Here is a 14,762-nt window from a genome sequence, read left to right on the forward strand (position 1 = left end):
AGACCCCTGCATTATGTGGCTGAGCCGTGAGGGAGCCCACCATCATACCCTGGCATATGTGGCTGAGCCGTGAGGGGAAAGCCACCATGTATACCCTGGCATTATGTGGCTGAGCCATGAGGGGACGCCCCACCATGTATACCCTGGCATTATGTGGCTGAGCCGTGAGGGAAGCCCACCATGTGTAGGGGAAAGGCCTTTTCATTTGTTGGACTGTGCTCTCCTCTTCACTGCAGCCAAGGTTTATTGTTGGGTATATCTGCCCAACCCAGCCTAATTTCTGCTCCGATGCGCACTGTTATTAGACACGATATTTACTTGACGTGTTTGTGGTTGAGAGAACATTAGCACCATGCAGACTAAATGTTTATGACATTAGGTTATTTTTAATGTGCACAAAGATCTTGCTTGATCTATGGCCTGTGTTTTTGTATTTGAGGGAGATGTTTCTCTAAGCTCCAAACTTGCTCTGGGCAGAAGTACCCTACCGGATAAACTGACCTTAGATCAGTGTCAGAGGAATATGTACAGCTGTCATACCCAACTAGACAAACTGTGCATTGGCCACAAAGACTCTCAACTGACTTTACAACCATGGGTCTTCTCACTATGCAGATCAGGGTCATTTCAAGTAAATTCAGGAAGTGAACTGAAATGTCTATTTGAAAGCATTTGAAATATTTGAATTTGCTTACTTCTTGAATTAAATGAATTGTATTTCTTCCACTCCAGCACTAACATACTGGACCTGATTTAAAAGTTAATTAAGGGCTAAATTGAAGATTATGATTAGTTGTAAATCACATTTATTGGTCGCGTAACACATATTTTACAGATGTTATCACAAGGTGCGCGAAATGCTTATGTTCCTATCAGTGCAGTAATACCTAACAATTCAATACAGGCACAATCCCCCCAAAATAAAGGAATCTAATATATAGAACACAATATTGATCGTATTAAGATGTTTCCATTGGTCAGAATGCAATGAGGAGATTGAGATTAAGAATCCAGGTTCAGTGTTTATTACACAGTGGAACAGGAACACAGAGCACATGAGGGTTTGATTAAGGTTTAGGAGTTGGGGCTTGTAAGGCCGATGGAGGTTAGGTTGTGGAAATGAGAAACATAATATTATATTTAAAACGTTAGACAAACCACTTCCATGTGACATTAGCTGTGATCTAGTGTTAGGCCAACAGTCTACCCTTTTGCAGTGTGACTTATCAAGGATACGTATCCGTGTTGTAGTGTACAAACTGGTGTTGGTACTTGGTTAGATGTGCAGTAAAATCAAGTGGGACATTTATCCTAATTGAGTGCAGTGAACCACTTCTTTATATCAGTGAGACTTGGCCTATCTCTCTATTTGAGTCGAGCATTTCATTGGAATCAAGCTATTTGTGGGTTTTTGTACATTAAATATTTCCCTATCAAAGATCGGCACTTAAACCATTACTCATCAAAAGAGTAATATTACAAATAAAAGCTATTTTCTGGTATTTTGGTGTACTTCTATCATTCATTCAGAAGTCCTGTGTTGGGAACCTTATGTCTTAGCATTTTGGAGCTCCACTTTGCTGCTGTGTAAATCAAGGAGTGTCATAGTATGGCTACTRTCTTTCAAGTCATAAACATTACATAGGAGCAATAGCATTTAGCATAAACTGAGGGCATGAATATAAGGATTAACATAGGGCAAGTTARAGGCAGAAYTACTTTCTCATGTCCCACACAAAGAACGGACAGAATCGGGCATCGACAAGCATGAACTAGTATTCAGGTAGAAGCATGCTGCTTATATGGGAAATGAAAGGGGTGGAAAAGGGCAGCAACAGGTGATTAGGGAATGGGAACAGGTGTGGAGGGAAGGGGCGTGGCCTAGGGTAATTAGGAGCAATTGGGAGTCCTGTAGGAGTGACATGACCCTTCACAACAAGTTGATTTATCCAAAGATTGTATATTATATTGACAAGAAATTTGAGTGACCACTCTAACAATGGAAATACATGTCCTCAAAGATGGAAAGCAGGTGGGAGGAGGTGAGATTAGGCGGGACCATTTTAGCCAATGAGAGGGCAGATATGCGTGTTAACAACAGATAGATAGAGGACTCATATTTGTATCTGTGTCATTATAGTGTCTGTGACAGCATGGGCAGTGCCATTGAGGCGATCTCCATTTTAGAGTAGTCAATTCTATTCTTCTTCATTGACTGATGGCTCCCAACTCATAGGAATCCCAACCTGATTTGTAGTAATTCAGGGCTAAATTTAAGGTTTTGATCATTTGATTTAGCTGAAACCACTGTGTTAGTGCTGGGGTGGAATAAAAGCCTGCACCCCATGTGGATGGGCTGTTCAGAACAGGAGTTGCAGGACCCTGATATACTGTTATTTACTGCCAGATGTCATTAAGCAGTTGAGTAAACTGTCATTATAAAACTGTTATTGTACATTTGTATTTTAGCAGGGCCTTGGGGGGATCGGATAGTAACTGCTGATCCAATACATTTTGTTCTGTAAAACGACCCGCAAAGTAGTTGGCCTGAGACACCCCAGWGCCTTGGMTCACGTCAGCATTTTTTTTTACATGATTCAAWCCATTAAAATGTCATACCCATTAAAAATCTAAATCTGGGAGTGAAATGTCACATGCCTTGGCAATGGATCCACAAAACCAACAAGCTTGGCTCGGATAATTCAGATCTTATTTTCCAGATCACATGTTCTCTGTAACTTATTAGGTGTCAGCATGTGAGGACTCAGGGTTGACTTATATGGTCAAAATAATGTGCTGGCCTGTATCGATCTCTCTGTGGTCCACAGTAAAGGTATGAGGTCTTCACCTTCAGCATGCAGTGTGAAGTCAATGGAGGGTCATGTAATATGAATCTAATACATTTACAAGGAGAAACACTTGGATCAAATGGGGTGCTGTTGTGTTTTTCACAAGTTGTACAAATCTTTGGCAAACAGTCCACAATTATTATCCCTGCAAGTGACTCAACCATGCCATGATCCAGAACTGGCTGTCAGAAATACAGACAGCCTAAAGTCATTTGGGATTTCTTCATGCACTGCCTCATAAAGATGGTATCAAACCACATTGCTGAGCTGTTCTTGAAACTCCAATTTGATCCCATCAGTCGATGCAGAGTTACAGGAAGCAAACTGAAGCAGATCATTTACAAGCCCAAATGTCCATGTTCAGAAAGGTTGTGTCAGAAATAATCCAGCCTCCACACCTACACGTACATTCAGAAAGTATTCAGACCACTTGATTTTTTCACATTTTGTTACATTACGCCTTTGTCAAAAATGTATTAAATAGTTGTTTTTCCTCATCAATCTACACACAAATACCCCAGTAATGACAAAGCAAAACGGTTTTTTGATTTATACTGAAACTGAAATATCTACATTTACATAAGTATTCAGACCCTTTACTCAGTACTTTGTTGAAGCACCTTTGCAGCGTTACAGCCTCCAGTCTTCTTGGTTATGACGCTACAAGCTTGGCACACCTGAATTTGGGGATTTTCTCCTATTCTTCTTTGCAGATCCTCTCAACTCTGTCAGATTGGATAGGGAGCGTCGTAGCAAAGCTATTTTCAGGTCTCTCCAGAGATGTTCGTCTATGGCTGGGCAGCTCAAGGACTCAGGACTTGTCCCGATGCCACTCTTGTGTGTGTTGGCTGTGTGCTTAGGGTCGTTGCCCTGTTGGAAGGTTAACCTTCGGCCCAGTCTGAGGTCTGAGTGCTCTGGAGCAGGTTTTCATCAAGGATCTCTCTGTATTTCTTTTCCCTGGATCCTGACTAGTCTCCCAGTCACTGCCGATAAAAATATCCCCACAGCATGATGCTGCCACCACCATGCTTCACCGTAGGGATGGTGCCAGGTTTCTCCAGACGTGACATTTGGCATTCAGGCCAAAGATTCAATTTTGGTTTCATCGGACCAGATAATCTTGTTTCTCATTGTCTAAGAGTCTTTAGGTGCCTTTTGGCAAACTCCAAGCGGGCTGTCATGTTCCTTTTACTAAGGAGTGGCTTCCGTCTGGCCACTCTACAATAAAGGCCTGATTGGTGGAGTGCTGCAGAGATGGTTGTCCTTCTGGAAGGTTCTCCCATCTCCACAGAGGAACTCTGGAGCTCTTTCAGAGTGACTTTGGGATCTTGGTCATCCTCCTGACCAAGGACCTTCTCTCCCGATTGCTCAGTTTGGCCGGGCAGCCAGCTCTAGGAAGAGTTTTAGTGGTTCTCAACTTCTTCCATTCAAGAATGATGGAGGCCACTGTGTTCTTAGGAACCTTCAACCTGCAGACATTTTTTGGTACCCTTCCCCAGATCTGAGTCTCGACACTACTGTCTCGGAGCTCTACAGACAAATTCCTTAACCTCATGACTTGTTTTTTGCTCTGACATCCACTGTCAACTGTGGGACCTTATATAGACAGGCGTGTGCTTTCCAAATCATGTCCAATCAATTGAATTTACCATAGGTGGACTCCAAATTGTAGAAACATGAATGAAGAAAATGGGAAGGGGTCTGAATACTTTCTGAATGCACTGTATATCTCAGGTAATTTGGCTTTGCTTTATTGGCAGATTTGCTGCATTTGCACCAGAGGAATTGACCATACAACTCCACTAGATGGCCCCACCAATAATCATGTTTAGAAGTGGAACACTCAACATCCAGTCATTATTTGGACGACTGATTTAATCATGAAAATATGGGAAATGATCCTGTCTGCCTGTGAATGAGTTGAATAGAAGGATGTCCAGTGTATCTGCTGATTCGGTAATAGCCTTGATCTCTATGGCAGCTGTTATATCTGGGATGACTGAAGACCTGATGATAGGACCTCTGCTTATTAGTCTGCAATTTATACCACGACAGGCCATGTACCAAAAAGTAATACTATATCAACAGTCATATAACAGTCAACTTTAATATCGCAATCATCTAAATAATGTTGTACTCAACTTGTTGGATTGGAATCAGGGTTGTGTTCATTAGCCACACGTAGCAAAACATTAAGAAGCTGGTGGCCACCCCAAGAAGGCAATGCTCAATGTAAAATAAATAAAAAACACATCTAAGCCATATGAAACAATTTCGATGTGACTTCGCCAATCAACTTGGATTAGATACAAACACTTCGCACGTCCAGCTACGAATGTTCCAATGGCCGCCTTTATAATCCAAAGCAATGGCCTTTATAATCCCAAGCATGGTCTTTAAATCCCAAACAATGGCTTTAATAACCCCAAGCAATGGCTTTATAATCCCAAAGCAATGGTCTTTATAATCCCAAAGCAATGGTCTTTAATAATCCCCAAGCAATGGCTTTATAATCCCCAAAGCAATGCTTTGTAATCCCCAAAGCATTGGTCTTTAATAACCCAAAGCATGCTAATATCCCAAAGCAATGGCTTTAATAATCCCCAAAGCAATGGCCTTTTAATAATCCCCAAAGCAATGGTTTAATAACCCAAGAATGGTCTAAAATCCCAAAGCAATGGCCTTTAATAATCCCCAAAGCAATGGTCTTTAATAATCCCAAAGCAATGCTTTAGTAATCCCCAAAGCAATGGCCTTTAATAATCCCAAAGCAATGGTCTTTAATAATCCCCAAAGCAATGGCTTTAATAATCCCAAAGCAATGGCCTTTAATATCCCCAAGCATGGCTTATAATCCCCAAAGCAATGGTCTTTAATAATCCCCAAAGCAATGCCTTTAATAATCCCAAGAAGTTTAATAATCCCCAAAGCAATGGTTTTATAATCCCCAAAGCAATGGCTTTAATAATCCCAATGTCTTTAGTAATCCCAAAGCATGGTCTTTAATAACCCCAAAGCAATGGCCTTAATAATCCCCAAAGCAATGGCTTCTAATAATCCCCAAAGCAATGGTCTTAATAATCCCAAAGCAATGGCTTTAGTAATCCCCAAAGCAATGGTCTTTATATCCCAAACAATGTTTAATAATCCCCAAGCTGGTCTTAATAATCCCCAAAGCAAGTCTTTAATAACCCAAGCAATGGCTTTATAACCCAAAGCAATGGTTTTTTCCCGTTTAGTTTGGTGAGGAATCATCCCACCTACACAACGACCTAGCCAACCCTCGGGGAAACTGTCCTGCGGCCGCCACTGCGTCACACGCTCTGCTCCCTCTAGTACACAAATGGTAACGTATTAAAAAATATTCTCTTACCAAATGTAAATATGCACCGTCTTGTAACCGTCATCACCATGTTTGCAGACGGCATTGTTTATAGATCGTAGCTAGCCTCTGGTGACTGCAGGGTGTTAGCAAAGATATTGAGACGGTTTCCTTTATTCATCTGGGAAGATAATGTTTTCTCCTATCATCTGGCGGTGAATGATTTAGTCAAGAATCAATATCATGCAAATACATTTAACATTGGTTAATTCATTTAAACACTGAGTTATGCATATCTTTAAAATATATATATAATATTTGAATTGCATGCTGGTAAGTGCTCTGTAAATATGAACACATTTAGTTATTTTTTAAGTATTTTTAATTGTTGTTTTTTATCATCTGTTTTATATTTGATAATTAGATTTTATTGCATATATATGGTGATTTGATCCACAGATTTACAGGCGTGCAGATTGTCTGGCAGGTTTAGCTCTTTATTGCTTGGCTAGCTAGATAGCTTTAGTTTTTGTTTGAATGAGCATCTGGACACAGTACCAGCTTCTTGTTTCTACTGTGGTGATCCCCTGCCTGTTTCCTAAAGATAACACACACCATGGTAGCATACATACTGCCAGCCAGCCCAGGGGAAGCACTTCTTGAGTACTGCAGTGATCCCCGTTTCCTAAAACTCTCGCACACATTGTCTATTTAAGCTAGCCAAACAACTGTCAGGGAAACTCACTCATACATGCCAACTTAACACAGTCGGAGTGGAGAGGTTAACTGTGGTTATTATTAACTGTTTGTTTTGGCAATGTAGTGAGGGTTCCCCAATGCTTCAGGCTCCTCCGATTCCTCAATGCTTTAGGCTCCTCCCATTCCCCTCTAGGATCTCTTTCAGGGACCTCCAATAACATTTGCAGTGGCAGGAATAAAAAGGCCCTTTGTGGCCCCCTATTGATGAGTAGTTACTACATGAATGAATGAATGAATGACATTTGTTTTTGTGTCAAATCACCAATTGACAACCCATCCCTTATGGGATTAATCAAACAAAAGGTTCTCAATTTGGGTTTATGATTCATCTCCTCCACCTATTTTTTTCATATTGCATCAACAATTGTTTTTTAATCATATCTATGTCTCCCTTCATTTGGTTTTCATACAGATGTCCACAGTCAGACTGTTGAAATAGATCAGACATTTCAGTTGCCCAGGCTCCCCCTATGAATAGATCCCATTGAAATAGATCAGACATTTCAGTTGTCCAGGCTCCCCCCTATGGATAGATCCCATTGAAATAGATCAGACATTTCAGTTGTCCAGGCTCCCCCTATGGATAGATCCCATTGAAATAGATCAGACATTTCAGTTGCCCAGGCTCCCCTATGGATAGATCCCATTGAAATAGATCAGACATTACAGTTGCCCAGGCTCCCCATATGGATAGATCCCATTGAAAATCTTTACTAGTTATTCTAGCAGTTGGCATATCCAACAGTCGATTCTAAAGTCTCACCATACACGCCTTCCATCTCACCTCACAGGGTTCCCACCCCATGTCCCCAGTTATTGCAAGTTCAGGTGCAAACTTGTGGACAGCTAAAASTTACGTACTGCTCTGTTATGAACATGTTCGTTGAAAAAAAATACTTCTTAGCACCAGACACTCCTGCTGAATAGTCCAGAACAGGCCACACGCATGTCTGATACAGGTTGGAATACGTGGCATAACCAAGATCTTTGACTGTTTACATTTTTTNTGCATGCTGGTATGAGCTCTGTAAATATGTACACATTTAGTTATTTTTTAAGTATTTTTAATTGTTGTTTTTTATCATCTGTTTTATATTTGATAAATATTTGAGTTTTTATTGCATATATCTGGTGATTTGTTCCCACAGATTTACAGGCTTGCAGATTGTCTGGCAGGTTAACTCTTTATTGCTTGGCTAGCTAGATAGCTTATGTTTTTGTTTGAATGACGCATCTGGACACAGTACCAGCTTCTTGTTTCTACTGTGGTGATCCCCTGCCTGTTTCCTAAAGATAACACACACCATGGTAGTCCATACATACTGCCAGCCAGCCAGCCCAGGGGAAGCACTTCCTGAGTACTGCAGTGATCCCCGGTTTCCTAAAACTCTCGCACACATTGTCTATTTAAGCTAGCCAAACAACTGTCAGAGAAACCCTCACTACATGCCAACTTAACAACAGTCGGAGTGGAGAGGTTAACTGTGGTTATTATTAACTGTTTGTTTTGGCAATGTAGTGAGGGTTCCCCAATGCTTCAGGCTCCTCCGATTCCGCAATGCTTTAGGCTCCTCCCATTCCCCTCTAGGATCTCTTTCAGGCACCTCCAATAACATTTGCAGTGGCAGGAATAAAAAGGCCCTTTGTGGCCCCCTATTGATGAGTAGTTACTACATGAATGAATGAATGAATGAAATTTTGTTTTTGTGTCTAATCGCCAATTGACAACCCATCCCTTATGGGATTAATCAAACAAAAGGTTCTTAATTTGGGTTTATGATTCATCTCCTCCACCTATTTTTTTCATATTGCATCGACAATTGTTTTTTAATCATATCTATGTCTCCCTTAATTTGGTTTTCATACAGATGTTCACAGTCAAACTGTTGAAATAGATCAGACATTTCAGTTGTCCAGGCTCCCTATGGAATAGATCCATTGAAATAGATCAGATCTTCAGTTGTCCAGGCTCCCCCCTATGGATAGATCCCATTGAAATAGATCAGACATTTCAGTTGTCCAGGCTCCCCTATGGATAGATCCATTGAAATAGATCAGACATTTCAGTTGCCAGTCTCCCCCTATGGATAGATCCCATTGAAATAGATCAGACATTTCAGTTGTCCAGGCTCCCTATGGATAGATCCGAAATAGATCAGACATTTCAGTTGCCAGTCTCCCTATGGATAGATCCATTGAAATAGATCAGACATTTCAGTTGTCCAGGCTCCCTATGGATAGATCCCATTGAAATAGATCAGACATTTCAGGTTGTCCAGGCTCCCCTATGGATAGATCCATTGAAATAGATCAGACATTTCAGTTGTCCAGGCTCCCCCTATGGATAGATCAATTGAAATAGATCAGACATTTCAGTTGTCCAGCTCCCCCTATGGATAGATCCCATTGAAATAGATCAGACATTTCAGCTTGCCCAGGCTCCCCTATGGATAGATCCCATTGAAAATCTTTATATTATTCTGCAGTTGGCATATCCAACAGTCGATTCTAAAGTCTCACCATACACGCCTTCCATCTCACCTCACAGGGTTCCCACCATGTCCAGTTATTGCAAGTTCAGGTGCAAACTTGTGGACAGCTAATAACGTATCGGCTCTGTTTATGAACATGTTCGTTGAAAAAAAATACTTCTTAGCACCAGACACTCCTGCTGAATAGTCCAGAACAGGCCACACGCATGTCTGATACAGGTTGGAATACGTGGCATAACCAAGATCTTGCTGTTTAAATTTTTTATTTTTCCTTTTTCCATCATTTTTTTTAATTTTTATAAATGCTAGTAAACTCAAGAATGTCTTCACCAAACAAAACTGAAAAACACTTCTCTTGTAGCTGGTTTTCTAAAAGTCATTATCTGTGTTTTTGTTCTGGTTGATCATGAGTCTTCTTCTACACCAAGTCTTATCTGTGTTTTTGTCTGGTTGATCGTGAGTCTCCATCTTTACACCAAGTCATTATCTGTGTTTTTGTCTGGTTGATCGTGAGTCTCCATCTTCTACACCAAGTCATTATCTGTGTTTTTGTCTGGTTGATCTGAGTCCTCATCTTCTACACCAAGTCATTATCTGTGTTTTGTCTGGTTGATCATGAGTGAGTCTCCATCTTCTACACCAAGTCATTATCTGTGTTTTTGTCTGGTTGATCGTATGAGTCTCCATCTTCTACACCAAGTGACTGACATAATAACATGTTCTGCGTCTTGTTCAGTTTCGTCCATCAAAATAATATCATCAGCATATAAAGAATACTTAGCATTTATCATCATATCTTACTCCAATATTTAACTGTTTAATTTCTTTTGCCAATAAATAATGTATTTTGTAATAAAGAGTAAGGCCCTTGAGGTGGGTCATGTTCTTCTTCCCAATGTCTCCTTGGAGACAACCAGATGTTTCACAAATGTGTTGTAGCCCTGAACTGGCACACCTGACTATTAGTCAAGGACTTGGAGATAGTTGGCTGTTGGAATCAGCTGTGCAGTTGGAGGTTACAACACATATATGACACGTCAGGTGTCCCGAGGAGAGGGTTGGGAAACCCTGCATTAGAGCACGCAATGAAACACATCTTCAAACATTTTGCAAAGGAAAACTAAAATGTATGGTTAGCCTTGGCAATAGAATATCTGAAAGTTATGCAACATCAGGAAAATAATCCCTTTTTGACCAGAGATCTGCTAATGAATCCTCAGCCTGCTGACTATATCCCGTCTCCACAATGTTTCTGATTGTTTAAGACGACTAGGATATTGTATACTGTTCCTTGTTTTAATCACCTTTACCTGGTTGTAATCTGGTTAGTTGATATATATACAACTAGAGAAGCAGTTTACAACCAGAAAATCTCTCTCGGCGTATGATTTTGTTGTAGATATAAATGCCAGCCACTGTTCTTTGTAATTTGTTTATATACTGAACAAAAATATAAACGCAACATGTAACAATTTCAAAGATTTTACTGAGTTACAGTTCATATAAGGAATATCAGTCAATTGAAATAAATTCCTTAGGCCTTAATCTATGGACTGGTTTGTTCAGTTAGTTGGTCACAGATACCTTAAAAAAAGGTAGGTGCGTGGATCAGGAAACCAGTCAGTATCTGGTGTGACCACCATTTGCCTCGTGTATGCGACATATCTCCTTCACATAGAGTTGATCAGGCTGCTGACTGTGGCCTGTGGAATGTTGTCCCACTCCTCTTCAATGGCTGTGCGAAGTTGCTGGATATTGGTGGGAACTGGAACATACTGTCGTACACGTTTATCCAGAGCATCCCAAACATGCTCAAAKAGTGACATGTCTTGTGAGGTGATGGCGGCGTATTAAAGGCACGACAATGGGCCTCARGATCTCATCACAGTATCTCTGTGCATTAAAATTGCCACCGATAAAATGCAATTGTATTTGTTGTCCGTAGCTTATGCCTGCCCATACCATAACCCCACCTCCACCATAGGGCACTCTGTTCACAACATTGACAGCAGCAAACCGCTCACACATACAACGCCATACACGTGGTCTGGCTGGTTGGACATAATGCCAGATTCTTTAAAACAATGTTGGAGGCGGCTTATGGTARAGAAATGAACATTAAAMTATCTGGCAACAGCTCTGGTGGACATTCCTGCAGTCAGCATGCCAATTGCACGCTCCATCAAAACTTGATACATCTGTGGCATTGTGTTGTGTGACGAAACAGCACATTTTASTGTGGCCTTTTATTGTCCCCGGCACAAGGTGCACCTGTGTAATGATCATGCTGTTTAATCGTTCTAAACTGTCATTATAAAACTATTATTGTACATATTTGACGTATTTTATCAGGGCCTTGGGAGGATCGGATAGTAACTCTTGATCCAATATATTGTGTTGTGTAAAAGTAGTTTTGCCTGAGACACCCCAGCACCTTGGCTCACGTTAGCATTTTTTTTTACATGATTCAAACCATTAAAATGTCAAAGCCAATAAAAATCTATAACTGGATTTGAAATGACACATGCTGTGGTATGGATCCACAAAACAACCAAGCTTGGCTAGGTGAAATCAGAACTTATTTTCCAGATCACATATCTCGCTGTAAATCTATTATGGTGTCAGCAATGTGAGGACCTTCTGGTCGACTAATAAGGTCAGAATAATGTGCTGGACTGTATCAGATCTCTCTGTGGTCCACAGTAAAGGTATGAGGTCTTCACCTTTCAGCATGCAGTGTGAAGTCAATGGAGGACTAAATGTAATATTATTTTAAAAAATTGTACAGAGATTAAAATCTTGTATCAGGGAAGTTGTTGTGTTTGTCAGCAAGCTTTATATCTGGACAAACAAGTAGTCCAAAGTATTACCCCCTGTTAGTGACCTTCTCCAACCATCCAAACTGGCTGTCAGAAATAAATGCAGCCTGAAGTCGTTTAGGATTGCTATATGACCCGTCATAAAGATGGTAGCAGACCACATCGCTGAGCTGTTTGTGAAACTCAAATTTGATTCCATACAGTTGATGACAGAGTTACAAGAAGCGTACTAAAGCAACAGATCATTTACAAGCCCAATATGGTTCAGAAATGAGTGTCAGAAATATATCCAGCTTCCACAGCAATATATCTAAGGTAATTTGGCTTTGGTTTATTGGCAGATCTGATGCCATTTGAGCTGTGCACCAGAGGATATGACCATATAAGAAACAGACTTATAACTGACATGGACATTAAATAGACCAGTCAAATACCTGCTTCTTTTTGGACAGCTTTATTTTTAGACTTTCAAATGTAAAAACAACAGAGATTGCAGGAAAACACAGTCAATGACAATAAAAGTAAAGTCCATAACAGAGAACATCAATAAAACTGGGAACCCCACACCCTCCCTTCAGCTGCAGCTGTTGGAACACAAGCGTCTCTGGGGGAGCAGGGGACTCTTCCTAGCCAAGCCTTTTGGAACAGAAAAGACAAGTGACAGCCCAATGCACTAGATGACCCCACCAACGATCAATGTTTAGAAGTTAAACCCTTCACATCCAGTCGCACAATTGGAAGACTGATTTAAATCATGGGGAAAATGGGAAGTGTTCCTGTCTGCCGGTGAATGAGTTGTATAGAAGGTGTTGAATAGAAGGGGATGAATAGAATGTGTTGAATAGAAGGTGTTGAATGGAAAGTGATGAATAGGTATTATACACCTTTTATTCTACACCTTCTATTCTACACCTTCTATTCAACACCTTCTATTCAACACCTTCTATTCAACACCTTCTATTCTACACCTATTAAACACCTTCTATTCTACACCTTCTATTAAACACCTTCTATTCTACACCTTCTATTAAACACTTTCTATTCTACACCTTCTATTCAACACCTTCTATTCTACACCTTCTATTCTATACCTTCTATTCAATCTGTTTTATTGGTGGAGAGCCTTTAGTCCAACTATGAAGGAGACATCATGTGTGTTGGAACACGGAAACAGCTTCCTTTCTAATGACAAAATTACATGAAAACCCCAAAATACCCCAACCACCAAGACGCACGGGGAAATTAAGAAAACATCAGTAGCCTAAACATGATTACAAGTGCTAAGTGAACTTGATAAATAGTGAAAACCAGCACAAAAGCAATATAGRCATTATCATGAATGTAAGTGTCAATATGACGGGAGTCAATTATTTATATGTCGGATACCATGACGAATTTGTCTGTTTCCAGGCGTCGCGTTCTCGTTGTTTTGTCATCAAAACGGAGGTAACGCRTGATCTCTCTGAAGCGCTCATCGACAGACAGATCCCAGKCTCCTTGCTCTCTGTGCACCTCAGCCACAGTACATTCCCTGATGTGCTGTAGTAGCATGTTCATGTCGCATAAACAACGTACGWTGGTGAAAGCTCTCGCAGGGATGACAGTTTGTGCTGATAATCGGCCCGTAGCATTGCCGAATAGCTTGTTCTATTCAAACGATGCCAGCCCTTCCTACCGTTCTGGCTTTTTTGTTGTTGATTTTTTGCTCTTCTAAAACTGGTTATAACTCCAGTTCTGTTGGTGATATTAAGATTCTAACAATGGCAGTGTGTCATATAGACTTATTTAGGAAACGTCAAGGACGGAGAGGCGCATGACTTTAAAAATGGCAGAGTAATACAAATGATTTAATTAATGAGCAGTTCCTGATTTGGCCTCTTTTTCATCAATGCTCATTAAGAAATGCTAGTGGCCATAAAGGCAAATTAGTTGTTTTGGGGATGTGGTTTGATGTGGGTGTTCTTGGCTCTGTCTTTGCCATTCAATCACAACAAACAAGTGCAGTAGTGAGTACAGTGAGATAAGCTAAGTTAGCTTTGCTATGGAGGGAACAAAGTGTTGATGTTGAGGACTTGTCCCCTCCTGACTGACTCGGCATCTCAACATGGTCAGCTAATTCAGTTCTACGTGTAGGCTAAAGCCTGCGCTGACCTTGTGTTTAGCCAAGCTGACAGCAGCTAGCTAGCATAGCTTGGTGATACTGTAACTGCAGCTGGCTATCCTATCTACCTGATATTTCTCCATCAAATCAGTTATGACAAGATAGCAAGAGCCATAATGGATGCTTCCTTATTGACTATTCCAATAAGAGGGTGAGATGGTAGACTAAAGATAGTTCCTTGGTGGACTGAAGCATGTTATAAGGCCATCATAGATCATCATCATGCTTTTAAAACTTTTAAGAATAATTTGACATTTGATAGCATGATAGTCTTTCAGAGAAAGAGAGTGTTGGCTAACTCATTAAGAACGCAAAGAAAGGTGCATGGCGGGAATTATGTTCTTCTTTAGGAAGGGAAAC

General features: G+C 40.6%; 1 protein-coding gene across 1 annotated transcript in view; it reads left to right on the forward strand.

Annotated features, from left to right (window-relative positions):
• LOC112076567 (myosin-6-like) overlaps positions 1-12,918 on the forward strand; it is a 15,109-nt gene extending 2,191 nt beyond the window's left edge. Inside the window, 1 exon segment of the mRNA XM_070441374.1 lies at positions 12,820-12,918. Coding sequence (XP_070297475.1) covers positions 12,820-12,918 — 99 coding nt within the window.
• Positions 12,919-14,762: the final 1,844 nt, after the last annotated feature.

The sequence above is a fragment of the Salvelinus sp. IW2-2015 genome, unplaced genomic scaffold (assembly GCF_002910315.2).
Source record: "Salvelinus sp. IW2-2015 unplaced genomic scaffold, ASM291031v2 Un_scaffold3844, whole genome shotgun sequence".
Taxonomy (NCBI): Eukaryota; Metazoa; Chordata; class Actinopteri; order Salmoniformes; family Salmonidae; genus Salvelinus; species Salvelinus sp. IW2-2015.